Consider the following 18839-nt stretch of genomic DNA (forward strand, 5'->3'; position numbering starts at 1 on the left):
ATTGCTTGTAATCATATATATAAACTAAGAACCTCTGGAAACATCATCACATCTGCAAGCTGACACCGGTTTCATAAGAGAACATTTACTCTCATGAAAAAACGACTTTAGAAATATTTCTTTGTAATATTTGGCATCCCAAACTTTGACATCTCCACCACAGTTTAAAATAAAGTTTGAGAAGTGCAACACAAGTTCATTAAAATGGCTCCAGCAGTGTGTTTGGCAACTTTAAAGGACATTTACTTTTTAAAAATGGTAACAGTGTAGCTATTTTGCTGCCCTCTGCAGGTACTGAAAATGCAACTGCACGAATTACATTTAGGTTTTCCTAATTTTCATTTTAAATCATTATTATTTGCATTTAAAATGTAAAATAAAAAGTTGTAGACTAGCTAGATTTAACATAAAAAATCCATGTCTCTTAACACTACATAACAGTCATTAAGGTCACTGAATCAAAACCAGAACTTTAGCTTGTCAGTGTGGGTTGATTCTATGGGCCACAAACAAGGAGTCAGTCAGCATTAATGACTGAGAACCTTCACAGTCAGTCAGCATTAATCATAAACAAAACGGTGAAATAAAACCAGATTCTTGTATCAAAAAATGTAAAAAGGTTATTGTCAGAAGTGGGATTCGAACCCACGCCTCCAGGGGAGACTGCGACCTGAACGCAGCGCCTTAGACCGCTCGGCCATCCTGACTTTCAAACAGAAACGGCTAGACCATCTTTTAAAGTCGATCATAGCAATCTGCACACTTATAATTGTGTTATTGTATATTGTGCTACTAAAACAACAATTCATCCCACTGTGAAGGCGCTGAACTGAAATCAGAAATCCTCTCTGTCATTAGCAGGCAGCTAAATATCCATTACAACAAGTAAGATGATTTTCATTGAAGAACTTGACAGCCGCTTCCCTCACCGATTGATTGATTGCCTGGCGCGTCATACCTAGCATTGCAACAGACACAATCTAGCCTTGGTTAGATACGTGTCTTTCCAGTTTTACTCTTGTAGAATCGTAGTAGTTATCAGCGAAATTGTGAAGTAGCTGCTATTAAGTTGTCTACGGTACGTGCTAACGGCGAACGTAGTAACTAGCTTGACAGACAGGGTGAGGCGGTTTGAACAAGTCCCTAGAGTGCATTCATCAGTAAACCGTGAGTAATTCTCAGGACTTTTTGACAGGTAATAGACATTCATTGTCTATAGGGAAGCTAATTGCTATAGGGTGAATTCCTCGCCCGAGTTGTCTTTACAAATCTGCGAGGTGCTTAGTTTCATCATACCATTGCTAAAGTTTAGCTAGGGGTTACCTTTTGTCACTTGCTTTTCTAATCTCTGAAAACAAACAGGTAAAGTCTGGTAAGGCCTGAAGTGTATTTCCGTACCAGACCTGTGCCGTATAATGCTACATTTGTAACCCTATTAAACTAATCCCTCAATGAGTCACTGGACTGTCTAGCCTAGTCAATAGCATTATGCTAACGTAAAGTAGACAGCTGCACAGTGTCACTCTTGGCATCTTATTTTAGCGCTCTTTCCCGACTGTTTACTGATATATTTAAGATGTAAAAGTCGTTGTTGCTTTGTCTGTATCTATGTGAAGTTTACATGTTATCCTCAGAAAGATCAAATCAGTTTTTAGTGTCCCGATTGAGACACTTTGAGGCGGGTTGTGACACGATAAAAAAAAAATACATAAATTAAAAACACTTTCCTGGAAGTGAGGGTTCGAATCCCACTTGTGACATCAACAGTTTCAGACTAAGATTATGGTTTTATTTTACTGTTTCGTATATTGTTAATATAGACTGAATGTTTATAAAGTAAACCTATGCTCTGCCCTCTCCTCAGTTGAATAGTTATGGCCTCCTTTGCTCCACACAACTTCTCCTGGGTGGAGCCAGGCAAACTGGCTGGACTGGCGATGCCCAGGATGCCATGTGAATACCGGTATATGGTGGACAATGGCATCAAGCACCTGGTTTGCCTCTGTGAGAGGAAACCACCCAACCATGACTCATGCCCAGAGTTACAGCTTCACCACATCAAGATAGTTGACTTTACTCCTCCTTCACCCAATCAGATTGATAGATTCCTCTCTATTGTGGAAGAGGGCAACTCCAAGGGTGAGGTAAGATCTCAGATGCTGACAGGCTGTGCATGATGGATGGTTATGCATTTAACAGTTGTATGCTACCTCAGTACTGTAACTTAAAACATTTGACATTAAGTTTCATTCCTGTAAACAAACGTCTTCTTTTGCAGGTTTTCCCCTAACATAGCTAAGTGCTACACTCTGCCAAGAGCCCAAAGGGGGGGGGGGGATAATAGATTATTTTTAAAATGTATTACATAGCATTAGTAATATAATTTATCCATTCTGGGAACAGCAAGCCTAGAAGAAATACTCCATAACCCCCAAAATATTCAGGGATACTTTATAGATAACTGACTCAAATAGTGATTGTATTGTTTTCTACAGGGTGTGGCAGTTCACTGCATGCATGGTCATGGGAGAACAGGGACAATGCTGGCCTGCTACCTGGTGAAGACCAGGAAGATTTCTGGGATTGACGCGATCAACGAGATCCGTAGACTGCGGCAAGGTTCAATTGAAACTCACGAACAAGAGAAGGCAGTGGTGCAGTTTTATCAGCGCATTAAGTAACATTGATTAACTGCTTCCACTAAAAGAAGCAGCAAATAGTTACTGTTAATAAGAAAATGATGTAAGAAGTGCCTTAACTACTCCTAAATGAACATTTTATTACCTATTAAGAAAATACAAGAAGGAACAACAGTGCTGAACAATATTATGTTAAAATTACCCATTTTTTGCCCTTGGGACATTTGATTAATAGATGCTGTCATGATGCTAGGAAAAAACTTTTTTTAATTTAAACATTTTTGTCTTCTGAGCTTTCTGTTTATGAACTGGACGCCAAGGAAAAAAGACGCTGGCGCTCCTTGAATGTTAGCTTCTCAGGAGCCGACGCTCTCTTTATTTTCTCCTCCTGGTTTCTGCAAATACAACCATCACATGAGAGATACCTGAATTATATCACATACGGGTGAAACAAACATCCTGTGCTGTTTTAGAATGTATTTATAAAGGGGACTTTACTTTATAGATTTATTTTACTCAGGGATATTATTCCGTTCTATTTTGCACCACTGTGTGCAGATGTATCATTAAGTCTTCTTGAGAAGAAATGTGGCATTAGTAGCTGCCTGTTAAATTAGATCAGGGATGGGGAATTCCAGGCCTCAAGGGCCAGTATCCAGCAGGTTTTAGATATCACCTGGGTCAACACACCTGAATCAAATGATTAGTTCATTACCAGGCCTCTGGAGAACTTCATGACATGTTGAGGAGGTAATTTAGCCATTTAAATCAGCTGTGTTGGATCAAGGACATACCTTAAACCTGCAGGAAACCGGCCCTTGAGGCCTGGAGTTCCCCCACCCCGGAATTAGATTAATGTTCCGCTTTGTGTGCCAAAAAAAGTGTAAACTCACTCTTTTGATGCTGCTTGATGAACATCATGAGCTAATCCACTTAATCGCTGAGCTGCCAAAAACATGGACATTTTCCCAGTTAGAATCAAATGACATAGCTGATATGCACACATACTTTTCTGAATAAACAAAACTGACACAACAACATTCACTTTTCTTTAATGTGTGAATTAAGGATCACCTCTCTTTTCTTCATCTTCCTTTTTGGAGAGGTGAGTTCCCGTCTGCTTTTCCGTTTTGTCCTTCCCACTAGAGCTTCTTGTGTTGTTCTGAACCAGGAAATAAAAGACAATAATGCAAATTATTGGGTGTTTTTTAGTTGTATCCACAAATAAATTTGTCATTACAGAAGTATGCATGTACAGCTATGGTTAGATATGTTAGTTATGGTTAGATTCATTATGGACATGAACTTCTTGGTAATTTTGACCTTTTAATGTTTTCTTTAATAATTTCCTTTTCTTTGGAATGTTCTTTTTCCAAGGGTAGAATGATTGTACAGCAAACGTCTTTATTGACTTAAAACATCAAGAATTGGGTGCATAAGATTGAATTTGAATTGAAATTTCCAGTAGCAAGTTGCACCTTGACCATACACATTCAGTCAATACGTTTCTGGCATGAATCTGGCTGCATATCTGACCTCTCTTCTTGGCAGAATAGGTAGAGTTCATTGAAACTGGCTGGCTTCCTGGCATAAACCTGGCTTTTACGCCTAATCCACAGATTTTCAATGGGGTTGAGGTCAAGGAATGGGAAGGCCATTGCAGAAGCTTAATGTTAGCCTGAGTTATCCTTTCCAAAACCATTTTTATGTGTATATGGGATCATTGTCCTGTTGGAGCACCCAGTTTTGTTCAAACTTCAAACATCTAGCTGTTGATTTGAGGTGAAATTTACATCCATAGGGATGTAAAATTGGCTTCACTGTGGACAGTGACGCTGGTGTTCCAGCAGTTTCCAGTTCATGGCAGGGTTGAGCCTTGGTGGTTTCTTAACCAGTTTCCTTTCATCCAAATATGACAATTTGGGTCTTCTTCCAGACCAAAATGGTGACACATCTTTCTTTTACTCATTAACATTTGTTTGAACTGATGATCTCGGTCTCTATAGTTGCTTAGAAATGGCTCCAAAAGACCTGCCAACATGTGTAAAGCTACAGTTCTCCTTAAATCTTCACTGAGTTCTTTAGACTTTCGCGTTGATCAATCCAACGAGTGCCGTCAATCAAATCCCTTTTATGCTGACAAAGAGAAAATTCTAGTTATAGTCAACCATGATGACGAATGAGAAGTTAATAGGCCTTGGAACCATCAACAAAACTTAAGAGTCTATGTATACTCGAGGCTGTATTTAAACTTCGGTATATAAACCGTGTGGTTTAGAGAAACTCAAAATAAAGTCCATCGAATTCTTGTATTTTGAATCATTCCACCCTGGAAAAAGAACCAATCAAAGAAATCATTAAAAGCCCCATTTTGCTATGATATTTAGGTACATGAAGAGTGTATATAAACAAATAATTTAAAGCTGACTTTTTTTCTTAACACTCTCTACTAAAGTCCTAGAATAAATTACCATACTAGGCTCCCTTTAATACACTTTACTTAATACCACAAAAACTTTTGGGCGTCTCTGTGTTCAGCTTTAAATTAGACGAGCTGTGTGACCTAAATAGGAATCGGAAGAGGTTCCAACAGTGTTGTGTATTAACAGTGTCTGAACAGCATACACAAAAAACAGGCTCAGAAAGTAAAGTTTTCAGTGTGTTTTCTCTTTAACCTTGGCCTGTGACATGCTGTTCTCTAGCTGCTGTATCATCACCATCATGTCCAAATCGTTATCTTCATCCTCATCATCTCCTCTCTGCTGAATTTCCTGCAGCCTCTTCTGAAACTGCCACTCCAGGTTGAGCTTTCGGAGTCGGTCGTTCTCCTCCGCCGTGCGCTTAGCTTTAGCCTGAAGCTCTTGCATCTCCTGCTGCAGGAACTCCACCGCTTCAAGCCTCTGCTGCTTCTCCAGCTTCTCCTGGGCTTCCCTCTTCCAAGGATCAGACATATCCAGAGGGTCTTTCTGTTTCATTGGACCTGTGCTCTTTTTCTGTGAACAGGGAGGTTCTTGGAAGGAAACATGCTTTGTTGGAGTGATACTCACTTGAGGTTTTGCTACTTGATCTCTGTGCGTGTTGAGTTTTTGTGATGAAAGTGAGGGCTGAAGTAGCTTCTTAGTTGGAGATACTGGACATGCAGAAGTACTACTAGCTTGGCTTTGAGGATTCTGCTTGTGTCCATTGATTTGAAGAGTTCGGCTCATCTTCACTGCCAGCGACGAAGAACTCTGCTGGAAAGTAGTGAGTGGAGGATTTGACTGGTGGCTTGCTGCTCTTGTTAGGGGGATGTCGATGCGTATCGGCTGGATTGAAGGTGTGGATGTTGAGTGTTGTGAAAAAGGGGTTCTCCAGACACCGGCACAGCTTACACGGCTGACCTGCTGCTGATTTGTGGGGGAGCTGTTATCAGAGAGGATGTCATGAGTAGAAAGACAAGAGCGGATAGGGAAAGACGTGCAGTAGTTCTCAGTTTGCTTTGCACCCTGATCCTTCTGTGTCCACTTGCTCTGACTTTTGTCCAGCAGGGGGCGTCCACTGTCTGTACACAAGTTCTCCTGAGAGAGGGCTTGGCGCTAGAGGGGGATAAATAAAGAGATTTTAATGTAATTCTTTCTAGCTGTACTATTATGACTTTGCTTATGTATTTCTTTTAATGTCTTGGTACACCAAAACTTACCATGACGTTTAGAGATCTATTGGAGCTCTGTCCAGCTAAAGGTTTCAAAGACACTTGGAAAGTTTGCTGTGGTTTGCTAGGTTCAGATACATTCCTGTCCTGGGATCTAGGGTTCGGTAGTGTCAAGTATTCCCAGTGGAATTTCTGACCACAAGAAAGGAAAAAGTGTTACGCTGAATCCTTAAATATTTAAATGTATATGGCCTGACAAGTCACTGAAAATGTGTTAAAAACATTGGTCAACAACGATAATATTAATAATAATCTCACATCAGAGCAAAGATTTTTAGTGGACACAGAAGCGGTGCTGTTTCCTGTGAAAGGGTCAACAAGTTTATCGCCATCCTCCAGGCAAAAGTCTGCTGTAATAAGAAGAAAATAAAAGTACTGCAGTTGTTATTATGACTCGCTCTCCAATGTTATGCATATTTAACAGTAAGAAATATGTGCGGTTAGCGCTCAGCAACAAAAAGTGACAACAGGAGAAGAGCGCCCACCGGCCATGTTGGGGTTGGAGCGATAAAATTGTCTGTTCCTCTGCATTATCTGCTGTTTCTTCCTTCGATTGCCTCCATGGAGCTGCTCTGAGGGACTGTGGTCCTCTGTGCTGTACTTTATGCAGGCTTTATTGTTTGGCTTAGCGTGGTCTCTCTCCCCTTATGAGGCAAGAAAAGGTCTTTGTCAGGTAAAAGAAGGTAGAAAGTAATGGAAAAAAAGCTGAGGTTTGATTTGAGTGTACTGGTGCTTGCCTGTAGTCTTCTCTGGGGTGGATTCTCTCAGCAGGGCTTCTAGGCCGTGGTAACTCGCTGCAAATTTTGCAACCTGTAAGGTCACAATGGGGCCAGTTTGCATCATGATCGCTGCTGCCCTAAACCAGTGTAAGATTAATAAGGTTACTTTTCATTAATGTCACAGTTTAGAGATTGTTTCGGAATTACTAAATACTTAAACTTGGCTAAAACATTCTTAAATTTTGGCATTTGTAAAGTTAAAAACATGCTACTCTCAACCAGCTAACCTGTGCTGTGCGTCTAATATTTACATTGCAGTTTTGGGGGGGAAAAGAAGACAAATAGTTCATGAAATTCAGTATAATGTATCATATTAAAGGGAACAGAAAGAGCAACACACTTTATTATTTATGTTTTCAAGACTACGCCCTACACTGTCACAGTGACGCAATAAAAAGTTTTGGAAAATCACACACTGCATGAAGCATGAGTTTTTACAGACTGCAGAGGCCAAAGATTTCAGTCTATTCTGCTCTATTAATATGGGAAAACATGAGAAAATACACAATTTTGGAATGTAATGCTTCAAGGTCAGAAGTCAGGATCACTCAAATTGGGGAAAAAGCTTTAGTTTTCTTTATCTCAAGATTTTAAAGCAATATATTAATCACTGGAGGCCAAACCGTTATTTCAATATGACATTATATGATGGGAATATCAGTGTCTGTACAAGTTTCACTAATTGTAAAAGAGAATAAGTCAGGGTTATTCTTATTCACTTATGATCTCTCCTGCAGTTTTCAGCTTAGACTAACCACCGTCCTGCTTTCAAAAAGAAAAAATAAGAATAGCTAAACATTTCCCTGGCTGGTGTGCAGTAGCTACCTTTCTTGGCTGAGACCAACCAGGCTTTGACCATCCACACTGAGCAGCTGATCTCCAGCAGTTAACTGGCCATTCTAGACAGAGTAAAGAGACACAGTTTGATTAAGTGCGTACTTCCGCAGTTCATTGAAAATTCTGCTCCTCTTTTTCAAAGATGGACCTAAACTGTGTTTATTCTCACCATTTCAGCCGGTCCTCCCTTGACGATGGATTTAATATAGATCCCGAGGGTACACTGCCCAGCTCCCTGCAGCAAAATAAGAGGCAGGCTGTTTTTGACATCTGTAGTAGTGAATACTAAAATGCTAAAAACTAAGAAATAGTCAGGAATAAACGAACGGTCACCTTGGCAGCTACAATGCTGACCCCCATCCCACTGTTCAAGGGTTTGTTCAGTGTGATCGTCATAATCTCTGGCTGCCTATGTGCTGCCTGTCAAAGAAGAAATTATGCACCCTTAAGTCAAAGTAAAATCATATTTCAACACATCTTGGGCCATGTGTTTCTTTTTTGTTTTCGTTTACCAAATATGTACTCTCTACAGAAGGGTCAGATTCGCTGAAATAAATGGTCCAGTCCCCTTTGGAGTTTGGCTGGGGTGTTAAAGAGCAGAGACCTGTAAGAGAAGGATGTAATATGGTGAAGCAAAGATCCCATTTTAGGTTTAAGTACAGTCGCTTACCGTAATCTGAATTTTTAAAAATCCATACCTTTTTGGCACATTGGCTCCAAAAACTCTCTAAACCCCTGAGGGATTCCTCTCACAGTCTCACAGGAGTATCCTCCCTCCGGCAGCAGGAAGGGCAGGTGGAGGTCGAGGCTCTCCTGCAGCTGGATGTCCTGTCCTTCGCTCCGAATCAGGTTATCTGCTGAGGCCTCGGCAGCTGTCACTACAGCATTGATCAAATCCTGCAGTGAGGACAGGCAGCGGATCACGCAGCTGAAATATTTCAGGAAAAGGTCGATGTGCTGTATAGAGTAGATTGCTATTAGTCATTATGTGGCAAGGCTTCAGGAAACGGATATCCAATCGGCTGGGACTCAAAATCTGGAAAAGGACCCTGATCTCGGACCTCAGTTGCAAATGAGTGCTGTTACCTTCAGGCAACTATAGTAATGGAGCAGGTATTGGTGCTAGTTATAAAGAACAGCAGCAATAATATAAGTTAAAGATTTATCAGTTACAGTTAATATAGTTAAAATACTGTATATTCAGTATTGCTTAGTTAAAATTAGTTTTTGGACAGATGTAATGCTTTGTTTTATATGCACTGTAAAAAAAAAATTATTTCTAATAATCTTGTAAGTCTTAGCTAAAACTATTCCTCTGTTCTGCTGCATGTCCGCCTCACGATGCTCAGTTCTTCTTCTCATGTACTGCCTACACCCAGACATTCTCAAGCCAACCAAGAGGCAAAACCTCTCTCGCACATCGCGAATCTGCTGCTCAGTCTCCTCCCAGTCAAACATGCTCAAAATACCTCACACATGAGGTGTTCAGTCTTTCCTAAGGAACCACTAACACAATCTAATATTAGATGCAGTAAATCATACCCTAGTTAACGTTACCATGGGGCGGTTTTTAGAGTGAACGTTTTAGAGGTGTTGATATAACTGTTGGACTTTTCGATGACTTAGTTTATACAAATGGAACAACGACACCACTGTGGAAGGACAAAAAAAAAACCTGCAGTTCCTCAAATGTCCACTTGAGGCTGGCTTCCAAAAGCGAGTCCATTTTCATAGATTTCAGAAGCATTAAAAAGTTTGAATATATTCTGTTAGAAGAGTTTTCAGCTAATTCCCCAGTTTATGTTGTAAATCTTTGCCTCATTCAAAAGCACTTCTTTTTTATTTAATTGTTTTCTTTCTAATATTTACATTCCAGTTATTATTATTAACCTTTATTTAACCAGGAAAAGTCCCATTGAGATTAAAAACCTCTTTTGCAAGGGAGTCCTGGCCAAGAGGCGACAACACGTTGAAATTACAAAGTTACATACATATTATAAATAACAATTACATTTTAAAAACATTTTTCTCTGGCTCTCTCAATCTGGACTTAAAAGCATTTAATGAAATAAGATCTGCTATCTTCCAGTCTTTTTGCATCATGTTCCATGTGAAAGGGGCAGCATAAGTAAAAGCCCTCTTTCCCAGTTCAGTTCTGGCAAATGGAACATTGAGCAATAAAAGATCGCTTGAACGCAGGCTGTAAGAAACAGTACTTCTCTGTGTGAGCAGATCGCAAATGTAGGTGGGCATTTGTCCAAGCAGGGCCTTATAAATAAAGATGCACCAGTGAGCAAACCTCCTGGAGGACAACGAAGGCCATCCCACTCGAGCGTACAGATCACAACAATGGGTCAAGGCCAGTTAAGACAACTTGAGGTTCAGTACTTCCCCAAGGATAATTTAGGATGCAAACTATCAACCTTCCCATTGGCAGATGACCTTCTCTACCTCCTGAGCTACAGCCGCCACACATTTTCAACTCACAGATTTTACTAAAGCTTTAAGTTGTGGATTATTAGGGGTGTGGTGGGTGCTTCCTGAGACTGCAAGGGGTTACTTCAGCCAATTCAAGACATTAAACTGGACTTTGCTGTGTTTGCACTGTTGGTGGCTTTTGACTTTTTGATTTAGGCGTACAACAAAAGCTATAGCCCTGTCCTCTGCCTTTGTTGTATGTTACTTAGCATTAATAAGCATTAATTGGTATCTCTCTGAGCTGTTACCTGATCGAGCATGATGGGACATGATGGATAGTCGGCGTAAACATTTGTTCTCAAACTCCCGAATAAAGTAATATGACAGCTCAATTTACTATTTCTTATATATTATTCATTATCATATTATTCACCATTAATTATTCACACAGATCTATACAGCGGCACTCCTTTTCTATGGTGAAGCTTTTAATTCAGCAAGGCACACTAACCCTACGTTTATGCCAGCGTACTGTTTTCTCTGTCACGTGAAAATGTGTTTCACATAATTTGACTAACTGATCTTTAGAGTTGGACCTTTTCTTTCAAGGATTTACAAGCATGAGTGGAAGTGGAAGAGCAGACTGAAGGTACTCACAGGGGGGATGTGTGGCTCATTGGTTGCATAGAGGTAGCCAGCCAGCAGCATGTGCAGCTGCAGTGAGTTCAGCTTGAAACAGGTTGTCTGGATGTCCTTCGCATCCTGCATTGAGTACTTGTTCATGGTCAGGAGGGTGGTTGCCTAGAAACAGCCAGGCAATGCTATTTTAACGGCTTTAACCAAATGAAACGCGCCGTAAATTAAAGCCAATAATACATCTGTCGAAAGCTCTTCGTATTAGAAAAAATAAAACCTGGTTCAGGTTTAAATCATTTTTGAGGTAGAAATTTTTAGTTTTGGTAAAAAGTGCTACTGTTTTAACAGTATTCAAACAGAGAGTTGCATACCTGGATGATGTGGCCCAGGTGGCAGTCAGCTGCCAGCTCCAGGCCCTGTCTCTCTGCCCAGGCTTCGATGGTTGTGAGCCTCTGACGGAGAGCAGCTCCCCAGTAGTGGGAGCGCAGGCCTGGGGTGCTGGCTTCAGGGCTCATGAGCTGATTGAAAAGCCAGACGCTGATGTAGTGAAAGAGCTGAGAGAAGAGCTGGATGGTTAGGGCAGGGTTGACCTGACAACGGCGCAACAGAGACATGGTGTTCATCAAAGTGTTAAGCACCATTTCTGCAACAGGAAGACAGAAAATAGACCGTTTAGTAAAGTCAAGGATCCAAAAACAGTTCACTTAGTAAAATAAGTGAATTAAATATATGCTAATTTAATAACCAAACCTGCACCTATACCAGCTGGCAGGGAACCATATTGCTCAGGATCAATCAGAAAGGTTGGCAAATGTTTCCTCAGCTCATTCTGCAGACACTGTAGCAGACAACTGGAGTAAAAAGTATAACAATTAGACTTTGGGTGACACTATGCATAAGATTAGATCAAATCAGAGTAACATACATAAGATACAAAAATATAATGTAGTTGCGCATAAACATGCAAACAAGATTTTAAAGTTTTAAACAGCAGGTGGGCAGGGGCTATATTCCCTCTCACTGACATCATACAGAGCCAGGAGAAGAAAAAACTTTCAGAAACGTGTCCTTATACTTGTGTAACAGCAGATATAATGAAAAACACAGTAAGTCCTCTCTAAAGTTCTTGTTTTTACTTGTTTCACCACATATAAAAACACATCTTTAGATCATATTAAACAAAGTGAAAAAATTAAGAAAATGACATGTTCAAGTCAAACAGAAGGCTATGGCCTGATTGTGTCGTGTCTACCTGTAGGCTTTGTGCACCAGGTGGGACAGGTCCAGCTGGCTCTGCTGTGTCAGTGGGCTGAGGTCTTGGTCATGCTTGAGGAAGTTTAGCAGCTCAGAGGAGTTGGCCATCCAGAAGGCGAGAGCCCCTCCAATGGTCTGCTGCCTCTGGAAAGGTAAATGTAGCCCACATATGAGCATCGTGCAAACTTAAAGAACACCTGCAAACATAATTCTGAAGTGTCAGCGTCTGAAAGTCCACCTTGACTGTAGACATAATTTAAATTAAACAATAAAGTGACATTTCCATGAAGTTAATATTTGCAAATGTCACAGAATCTGTCATACACTTGCCTGGATGACCTTCCCTGTCATCGACACCATTTTGTTACTGATCGAGGTTACACTGTCTGCGTGCTCTGAGGTTCGAGAGTCTTGACCGTACCGGCGTTGTAGAGCAAACCGGCACGCGGCGTAGAGGACGTATGCAGGCGAGAGCTTGAAGTGAACGGTGGAGCTGTTGGTGTAATTTATAACTGCACACAGGAAGGGCTCTGCAACTAAATGTGTAAAAGACACCAGCAGGGGGCAGGAGGACATTATGAGAGAGTCTGCAAATGCCTTGTATCAAACTATAAAATGCTTATTTCATACTCACAGTTATCAGAGAACTGAACGCCAATCGGTAATCCAGCTTGATCTGAAAGTTCACAATTAGATTTGGATTTAGAATTTAAATATGCCAGACAGTGTCCAAGACATTTATGATCCACTCTGTAGTGTTAAGGTTACTCACCTGCAGCAGCCTGCCTCTGTGGTCTTTTCTTTTCTGTGCAAAATTTCTGTGCATCAATGTTAGACAAGCAAATGCTGTCATTGTTGAGTGAACTTTCAGCTGGCCTGGATAATAATTTAAAAGGAGAGGATGTTATTCTGATGGTTCGGTAGGTGTGACACTGGTAGTCTGGCAAATAAGAAGTAAAAACTGCGAACAATGAAACGTTTTACCCATTCTCATCCTCTGAAGCTTTGTCATCTGTGTTGCTGTTCCTCTCTTTCTTCTTTCCTTTTCTTGACAGCGTCCTCTTAAAGTTTTGTATGAAGCCTCCTTTCTCTTTCTCCTCGAACTTTTCCTTTATTGTTAAACACATAAAACGATGGCGCGGGTGTCAGACAGTACGTTACAGTTATAATTCAGGTTCGATGGGTGTTAGAGTTACCTCCACACTGTCCTTGTCTTTCTTGAGCACAAAGCGTCCTTCTCTGTTGGCTGAGTTCCAGTTTAATTGCACAACTAAAGGTCTCTCATTCAGATCCAGCTTGCGTTCTTCTTCCATACAAAACATAGAAAGCAGGAAGAGCTTAGTTACTGAATCATATAAGCGACTAGAGCACGTGGCTGTGCTTGATTACTCCTTTATATCTTGTTTTAAAAATATTAACATAATGATAAAACTGACATTTCAGTATTACCCACACATGCCACTATAAAAGCAAATAAGCAGCCAGAAACATGCAGTGTCGTCACCTGTTTTCTCTTGAGTTAATTGCTTACCCCTGTTGTTGTGGATTTCATACAGGGCATAACTAGTAGTCAGCATTTTCATGTCGGGCCTGAATTTCTCTGACAGCATGTCAATGATCTCACGAGTCACTGAGTTGCTGCAGACGCGCAGACACTTCGTGGCCACGTTGCCTTCAGCAGGGTCCTCGAAGTAGAAGCGCATCACGCCATGAAATTCCAGATTCTGCCAAGAAACGTGACGTTTTTAGAGTGTTTTGCGTGTTTGCCTTTCATATTACTGCAGTCGTGAAAGAACTAAGACAAAGTTTGAACCAGCAGCTTGAGTATATGCAGGGTAACCAGTCATACATGACAGCTTTGAACTGTGTCCTGTGTTTTCTGTTCATTAAATTTACCTTTTTTATTGCATTAAAAAAAACACGCTTTTCTATCCTTCTGTGTCCTTCCTTAACTGTGAAGGTGAATAGACTTTGAAAAGGAATGGACCAATTTAGTCTTTATAAAGAGCTGTTTTCTATTTAGGAATTTAAAAAGTTTTCAGAATGTCCCTGAGAACCGTTCCTGCTGCTCCTCATGTCTAAAACAAAACAAACGACCCCTTAAATCTGAAGCTAAAAACAGGATTCCAACTGAGAAAAAGTCTGTTTTCTAAGACTTGGAGCTTGGAGTTAAGAGAACATTTGAATTGTGATCAGCTGGTTATAGCCCCGCAGAGAGAAACAGGCAGTACAGCTTACGCTAAATGTAAGTTAAATGAGCAGAGCAAGATTTACAGTTTCTGCTGTCCTCTATACAGTTGTGCTCTGAAGTTTATGTACAATTAGTTTTATGGTAATTTTAGGCTTTTAATGATTTTACTGAGCTGTTGTTTTTTCAGGGCGGAATAATTATACAGTATACATCTTTAATGACCTTAAAAAACAAGAATTGGGTGCAAAGTTTTAATTTATTTTGGATTTTCTTTATACACTCACAAAAAATATTTTAATAAGTGATGCTGGAGTTTCCACAATGTCTTTTAAGTTGGCAAGGCCAAGGCCTGTTAACTTCTCATTAGTAATCATGATCAAGTACGACTGGTAGTTTTTCTTCGAAAAGCATTTGTTTGACAGCACTCAGTGGATTGACCAATTCTCAGAACGATGGAAAAGTAGATATACACACCCTGTGAAGGTCTGTTAGAGCCTTTTTTAAAACAACTGCAGATTCCAAGATCATCATTTCAAGCAATTGTGTATATAAATACATGTTGTTAAGATGGAAGAAGACCCACGTATCCTGTGACTCCAGCCAACTGTAATTTCCATCACCAGTTAAACTTAATCAGATAAAAATAGACATTATAATTTCCCTAAGTGGTGTCTTCTGTTGTTTTCTAACCTCATAACAAACAAATATGTGACATTTATTTGGGGGGAAAAGAAAATTATCATTTTACTGAAATTATGAAATTACTGTTACTAACAGCCTGAGGCCTTTCTTTGTGGAGTTTGCATGTTATTTTTGTGCCTGTGTAGGCTGGATACTCCAGTTTCCCTGGGGTACACCCTTTCTAGGGTGTACCCCACCTGCACCTGCCCAGTGACAGCTGGGATATGCTCCAGCCATGCCCCTCTGTGACCTCAAACTAAGTGATAATGAAAGTGAATAGAGGCTTCTGTATTTTTATATACTTTTGGGGTTTAGCCTTTAATTGATAGGACAGTGGAGAGAAGACAGGAAATTTGGGAGCAAGAGCAAGGAGAAGACACGCAATAAATGGCCCCAGGGCAGAGTCAGACCCAGGCTTCTACAGTAACTTTATGCAATATGATTAAAAGCAGAGACTCAACCCAGTGAGCTAAACAGGCCCTCGGAAGCTTCTGTATTTAAATGTTGGGGCTATTTTCAAACACAGACTTTCTGTGTGTTCTGCAATTTTGGCTACAGTAGCTCTTTTGCAGGATTAAACAACATCAGCCTACTTTTGCAGAGCTTTGGATCTGTTCACCCATCTCTTATTCCTTTACCCAGTTGGTAGGCACTAAGCACTACCAACAAGACCCGTTGTTTTGGAGATGCAATTCTCTTGCCTTCACAGATTGTCTTATCAAAGTCCATCCTCACAGAGCCACTGGCTGCTAAAGTCTGGTCACCGCTCAGACATAGTGAAGCTCAGTGGGATGTTGCACACAAGTTCACTGGCTCAACCAGTAATTTATCAGTGAGAACCTTTTTTTGCAGAACCTCTACTATTCATTACATTTGTATTTATCTTCAGAGCTTCAACAGATAAAACTAAAAAATCAGTTAAGAGCACTTCCAATTAAAATTTCTGTAACCCTCCAGTGCAAGGAAAAGTCTCAGCCTGGCCACCTCAGTAAAAAGAATAACTACATACTAACTAAATAACTTCATATTTCAGTGGTTTGAAAACTGTGGCTGGTGGGTGAATATAATATAGCACACATATAAATAAACATTTTCCCTATTAACCACGAATATTTCAGTTATTTTACAACAGATAATTTTCCTGTTTTGGAACATAAAAAGTGAAACAGCAACAAGAATGTGCTAGTGGCAAAACATCTGATCAGACCAGAAATGTAAAGGCCAAAAGTACGCAGCTGATTCTTCTGTAATAATAACCAGTAAATCCAGAAATTTAAGAAGCTTTAAATTTAAGAGTAAATGCCAGAATTTGATATAAATAAATTTGAAAAACTGAATATCTAAATACTTTCTATTGATCGGCTAACTGAATTGTTCATTAATCATTTTTAAATGAGCTTTTAAAGTAACATGTCTGTGTCTTATAATATCAAATAGCACCAATAATTAAAAGTAGAAAAAAATTTTTATCTTTGAAACTACATCTAAAACTGTGGCACTGACAGAAAATACAGAAACCTTCACAAACACAGATATTTTGTGTTCCTCACCTCGTCGGGTTGGCTAATTTCAAACAAGTCCAGTCTGTTATTGTTCCACTGTCTGATGACTTTCCCTAACTTATCTTGTTCGTCCTCTTCGGGCATTTTTAACAACCAACCTCAAAGTTGTTTTCTAAATAACAGCAAAGCTCCTTCCTACAAAAACAGGCTGTTTCAGTAGGACTGCAGCTCTCATCGAATCTATTCCCCACTTACATTGTTCTCTGCAGTGAATTCTTAAACATAGTTGCCTACTTAATACTCGCATACTCATCCCCTCTTCAAGCCCCCTCACCGCTCTGCCCTCATTTAACAGGTCAGTGGATCTTTGTTATGTGAGAGACACAGTTTCCTAATCACACATTTGATACAAGAAAATAATTCCCACGTTTATCGGGCAGCACAGATTTAATCTATCATCTTCTCTTTTCATTATTTTCACCACTTTCAAACATAATTGTCTTTAAAGATTGTGTTTTGCTGAGAAAACATTTTTTCTCAGTCACCTCTTTTTTTTCTTTTTTTCTTTTTTCACAGCATTGTTTATGCTTGAGGGAATCCCATTTCTCACGCATGCCATTGATTTTCAGCACAATTTATAGTTACATGTCTTCCCATGTATGTGGGGCAGCTTTTGTTGGCTGCTCCAAAGCTTTCTGGGTAAACCTTCGGTGGAACAAAAGGCGTAACAAAACCATCCTCAATTATACATACAGTATTGATTTTTCTTTTTTTAAATGAACAATCAAGCGTATTGTTGTCTGGATGATGGAATGTGCAGATTTCTCAGAGAAGCAGAAAAACAAAAAACTACATTAAAGTTTCTTCCATTATTGTCTGTTTGATGAACACATCGAAGCTCCAGCCCAGGAGAATAACTATATATATATATATATATATATATATATATATATATATATATATTAGGGGTGCAACGATATTCGTATCGATATTGAACCGTTCGATACAGTGCTTTCGGTTCGGTACGCATATGTATCGAACAATACAACATTTGTAATTTATTTTATCAACTTTCCTTCTGACGATGCTGTCTGTGTTGAGCGCTCAGTGAATCTGCGTTCGACTACTCCGCCTAGGCTGCACTGTCGAGCGCAGATCCACTGAGCGCTCAACACAGACAGCATAGTCAGGAGGAAGAGCGCAGGGCAAGCTAGCAAGACAGAAGTTAAGCTCTCCTTGCAACATGGACCTCCCCCACTCTCATTCAGATCTGGCGTTTGGAATTATTTTGGTTTTCATGTGACGTATGACCCTGAAGGTAAGCGAGTCATGGACTAAAGTAAAACAGTATGTTGGATGTGCCATGCAATGCTCACTTACATGGGTGGGAACTAGTGTGTTAGCGCAGTTAGCTTGTTAACGTGTTGGCCGTCTAGCCCCATGCACTGGGCGATCGGCGGTAGCTCGTTAACGGAGATTTGCCGTGTTGTGGCGTTAAGGTCATTTCAACGAGATTAACCTGAAAGCACTAGTGGGAACACAACGAATATGACTGCACATTTACGCCGACATCATCCTAGTGCAAAGACAAAAACAACAAGCATGCTACTAACTTTAGCAGAGTCATTTAGACAGCTGTTAGCACATGATTCTCCTTATGCTGCTGAGAATATAGCCCAGAAGAAGCGGATAGTATAGCTTTTATTTTGGAAAGAGACATTTCTCTGTAATAAACTCTCTTTTCCAAAGATGAGTGATTCCTCAATCAGATACAGGGCTCGCAATATCGCCAGCCCGACGTCCTGGGGCTAGCGATTTTTTTCAGACAGGCTACCCTGCCCATCGGGCTATTGTAGGAAGGAAAAATATATGTCAATGCTTTTGCATTCTTTCAGAAATGTAGCTGGGTAATTATGTCATTGGCATCGGTGAGCCACTGTCAATATGTGACATATTGAAATCGCGTTTGAATTTGCGCTTGTTTTTTTGCTTTCACTTTATAATCGTGCAACTGTGTATAGAGAGCGACAGCACTGATCTGTGAGTGATGATAATTTGTGCACCAATTCCTCTGACATCGTCTTATTAATCGTTAGCTTACTATGCAAACATGACAAGTGAAATCTCCGCAGCAAGCTTAAACATGTGACAGGTTGATCGCGCAGAGAATCGGTGAGCTTATGTGAGTGCCTGTGTAAAAGCAGCAGGATA

At 40.2% G+C, this 18839-nt stretch overlaps 2 protein-coding genes and 1 non-coding gene across 9 annotated transcripts; 1 reads left to right on the forward strand and 2 right to left on the reverse strand.

The window, feature by feature from the left end:
• The first annotated feature begins 390 nt into the window (after nucleotides 1-390).
• On the forward strand, nucleotides 391-2695 carry dusp23b (dual specificity phosphatase 23b). 4 transcript variants are annotated; one of them, XM_026151536.1, is made up of 3 exons: nucleotides 391-885; nucleotides 1865-2144; nucleotides 2496-2695. In XM_026151536.1, exons 2-3 carry the CDS (start codon nucleotides 1875-1877, stop codon nucleotides 2679-2681), a joined length of 456 nt encoding a protein of 151 aa, XP_026007321.1. In that variant the 5' UTR covers nucleotides 391-885; nucleotides 1865-1874; the 3' UTR covers nucleotides 2682-2695. The 4 variants fall into 4 exon arrangements, with proteins under 4 accessions (XP_026007321.1, XP_026007319.1, XP_026007320.1 ...); XM_026151534.1 differs by lacking the exon at nucleotides 391-885 and adding an exon at nucleotides 896-1195; XM_026151535.1 differs by lacking the exon at nucleotides 391-885 and adding an exon at nucleotides 896-1078.
• On the reverse strand, nucleotides 625-707 carry trnal-cag (transfer RNA leucine (anticodon CAG)). Its single transcript has one exon. It is a non-coding gene; the product is annotated as a tRNA-Leu (tRNA).
• A 64-nt stretch (nucleotides 2696-2759) lies between the features above and the next one.
• Nucleotides 2760-16963, reverse strand: afdnb (afadin, adherens junction formation factor b). 4 transcript variants are annotated; one of them, XM_026151485.1, is made up of 24 exons: nucleotides 16677-16963; nucleotides 13786-13978; nucleotides 13451-13557; nucleotides 13239-13363; nucleotides 13027-13130; nucleotides 12889-12930; nucleotides 12585-12790; nucleotides 12253-12398; nucleotides 11751-11851; nucleotides 11372-11643; nucleotides 11022-11165; nucleotides 8645-8843; nucleotides 8459-8550; nucleotides 8280-8366; nucleotides 8116-8181; nucleotides 7935-8008; nucleotides 7068-7186; nucleotides 6816-6974; nucleotides 6589-6680; nucleotides 6319-6462; nucleotides 5315-6214; nucleotides 3714-3801; nucleotides 3533-3584; nucleotides 2760-3034 (listed from the first exon to the last, which is right to left on the reverse strand). In XM_026151485.1, exons 1-24 carry the CDS (start codon nucleotides 16770-16772, stop codon nucleotides 2941-2943), a joined length of 3702 nt encoding a protein of 1233 aa, XP_026007270.1. In that variant the 5' UTR covers nucleotides 16773-16963; the 3' UTR covers nucleotides 2760-2940. The 4 variants fall into 4 exon arrangements, with proteins under 4 accessions (XP_026007270.1, XP_026007269.1, XP_026007271.1 ...); XM_026151484.1 differs by having other exon boundaries at nucleotides 13451-13560; XM_026151486.1 differs by having other exon boundaries at nucleotides 11757-11851; nucleotides 16677-16962.
• Between the last annotated feature and the right edge of the window lie 1876 nt (nucleotides 16964-18839).

This window comes from Astatotilapia calliptera, chromosome 19, assembly GCF_900246225.1.
Source record: "Astatotilapia calliptera chromosome 19, fAstCal1.2, whole genome shotgun sequence".
Lineage (NCBI taxonomy): Eukaryota > Metazoa > Chordata > Actinopteri > Cichliformes > Cichlidae > Astatotilapia > Astatotilapia calliptera.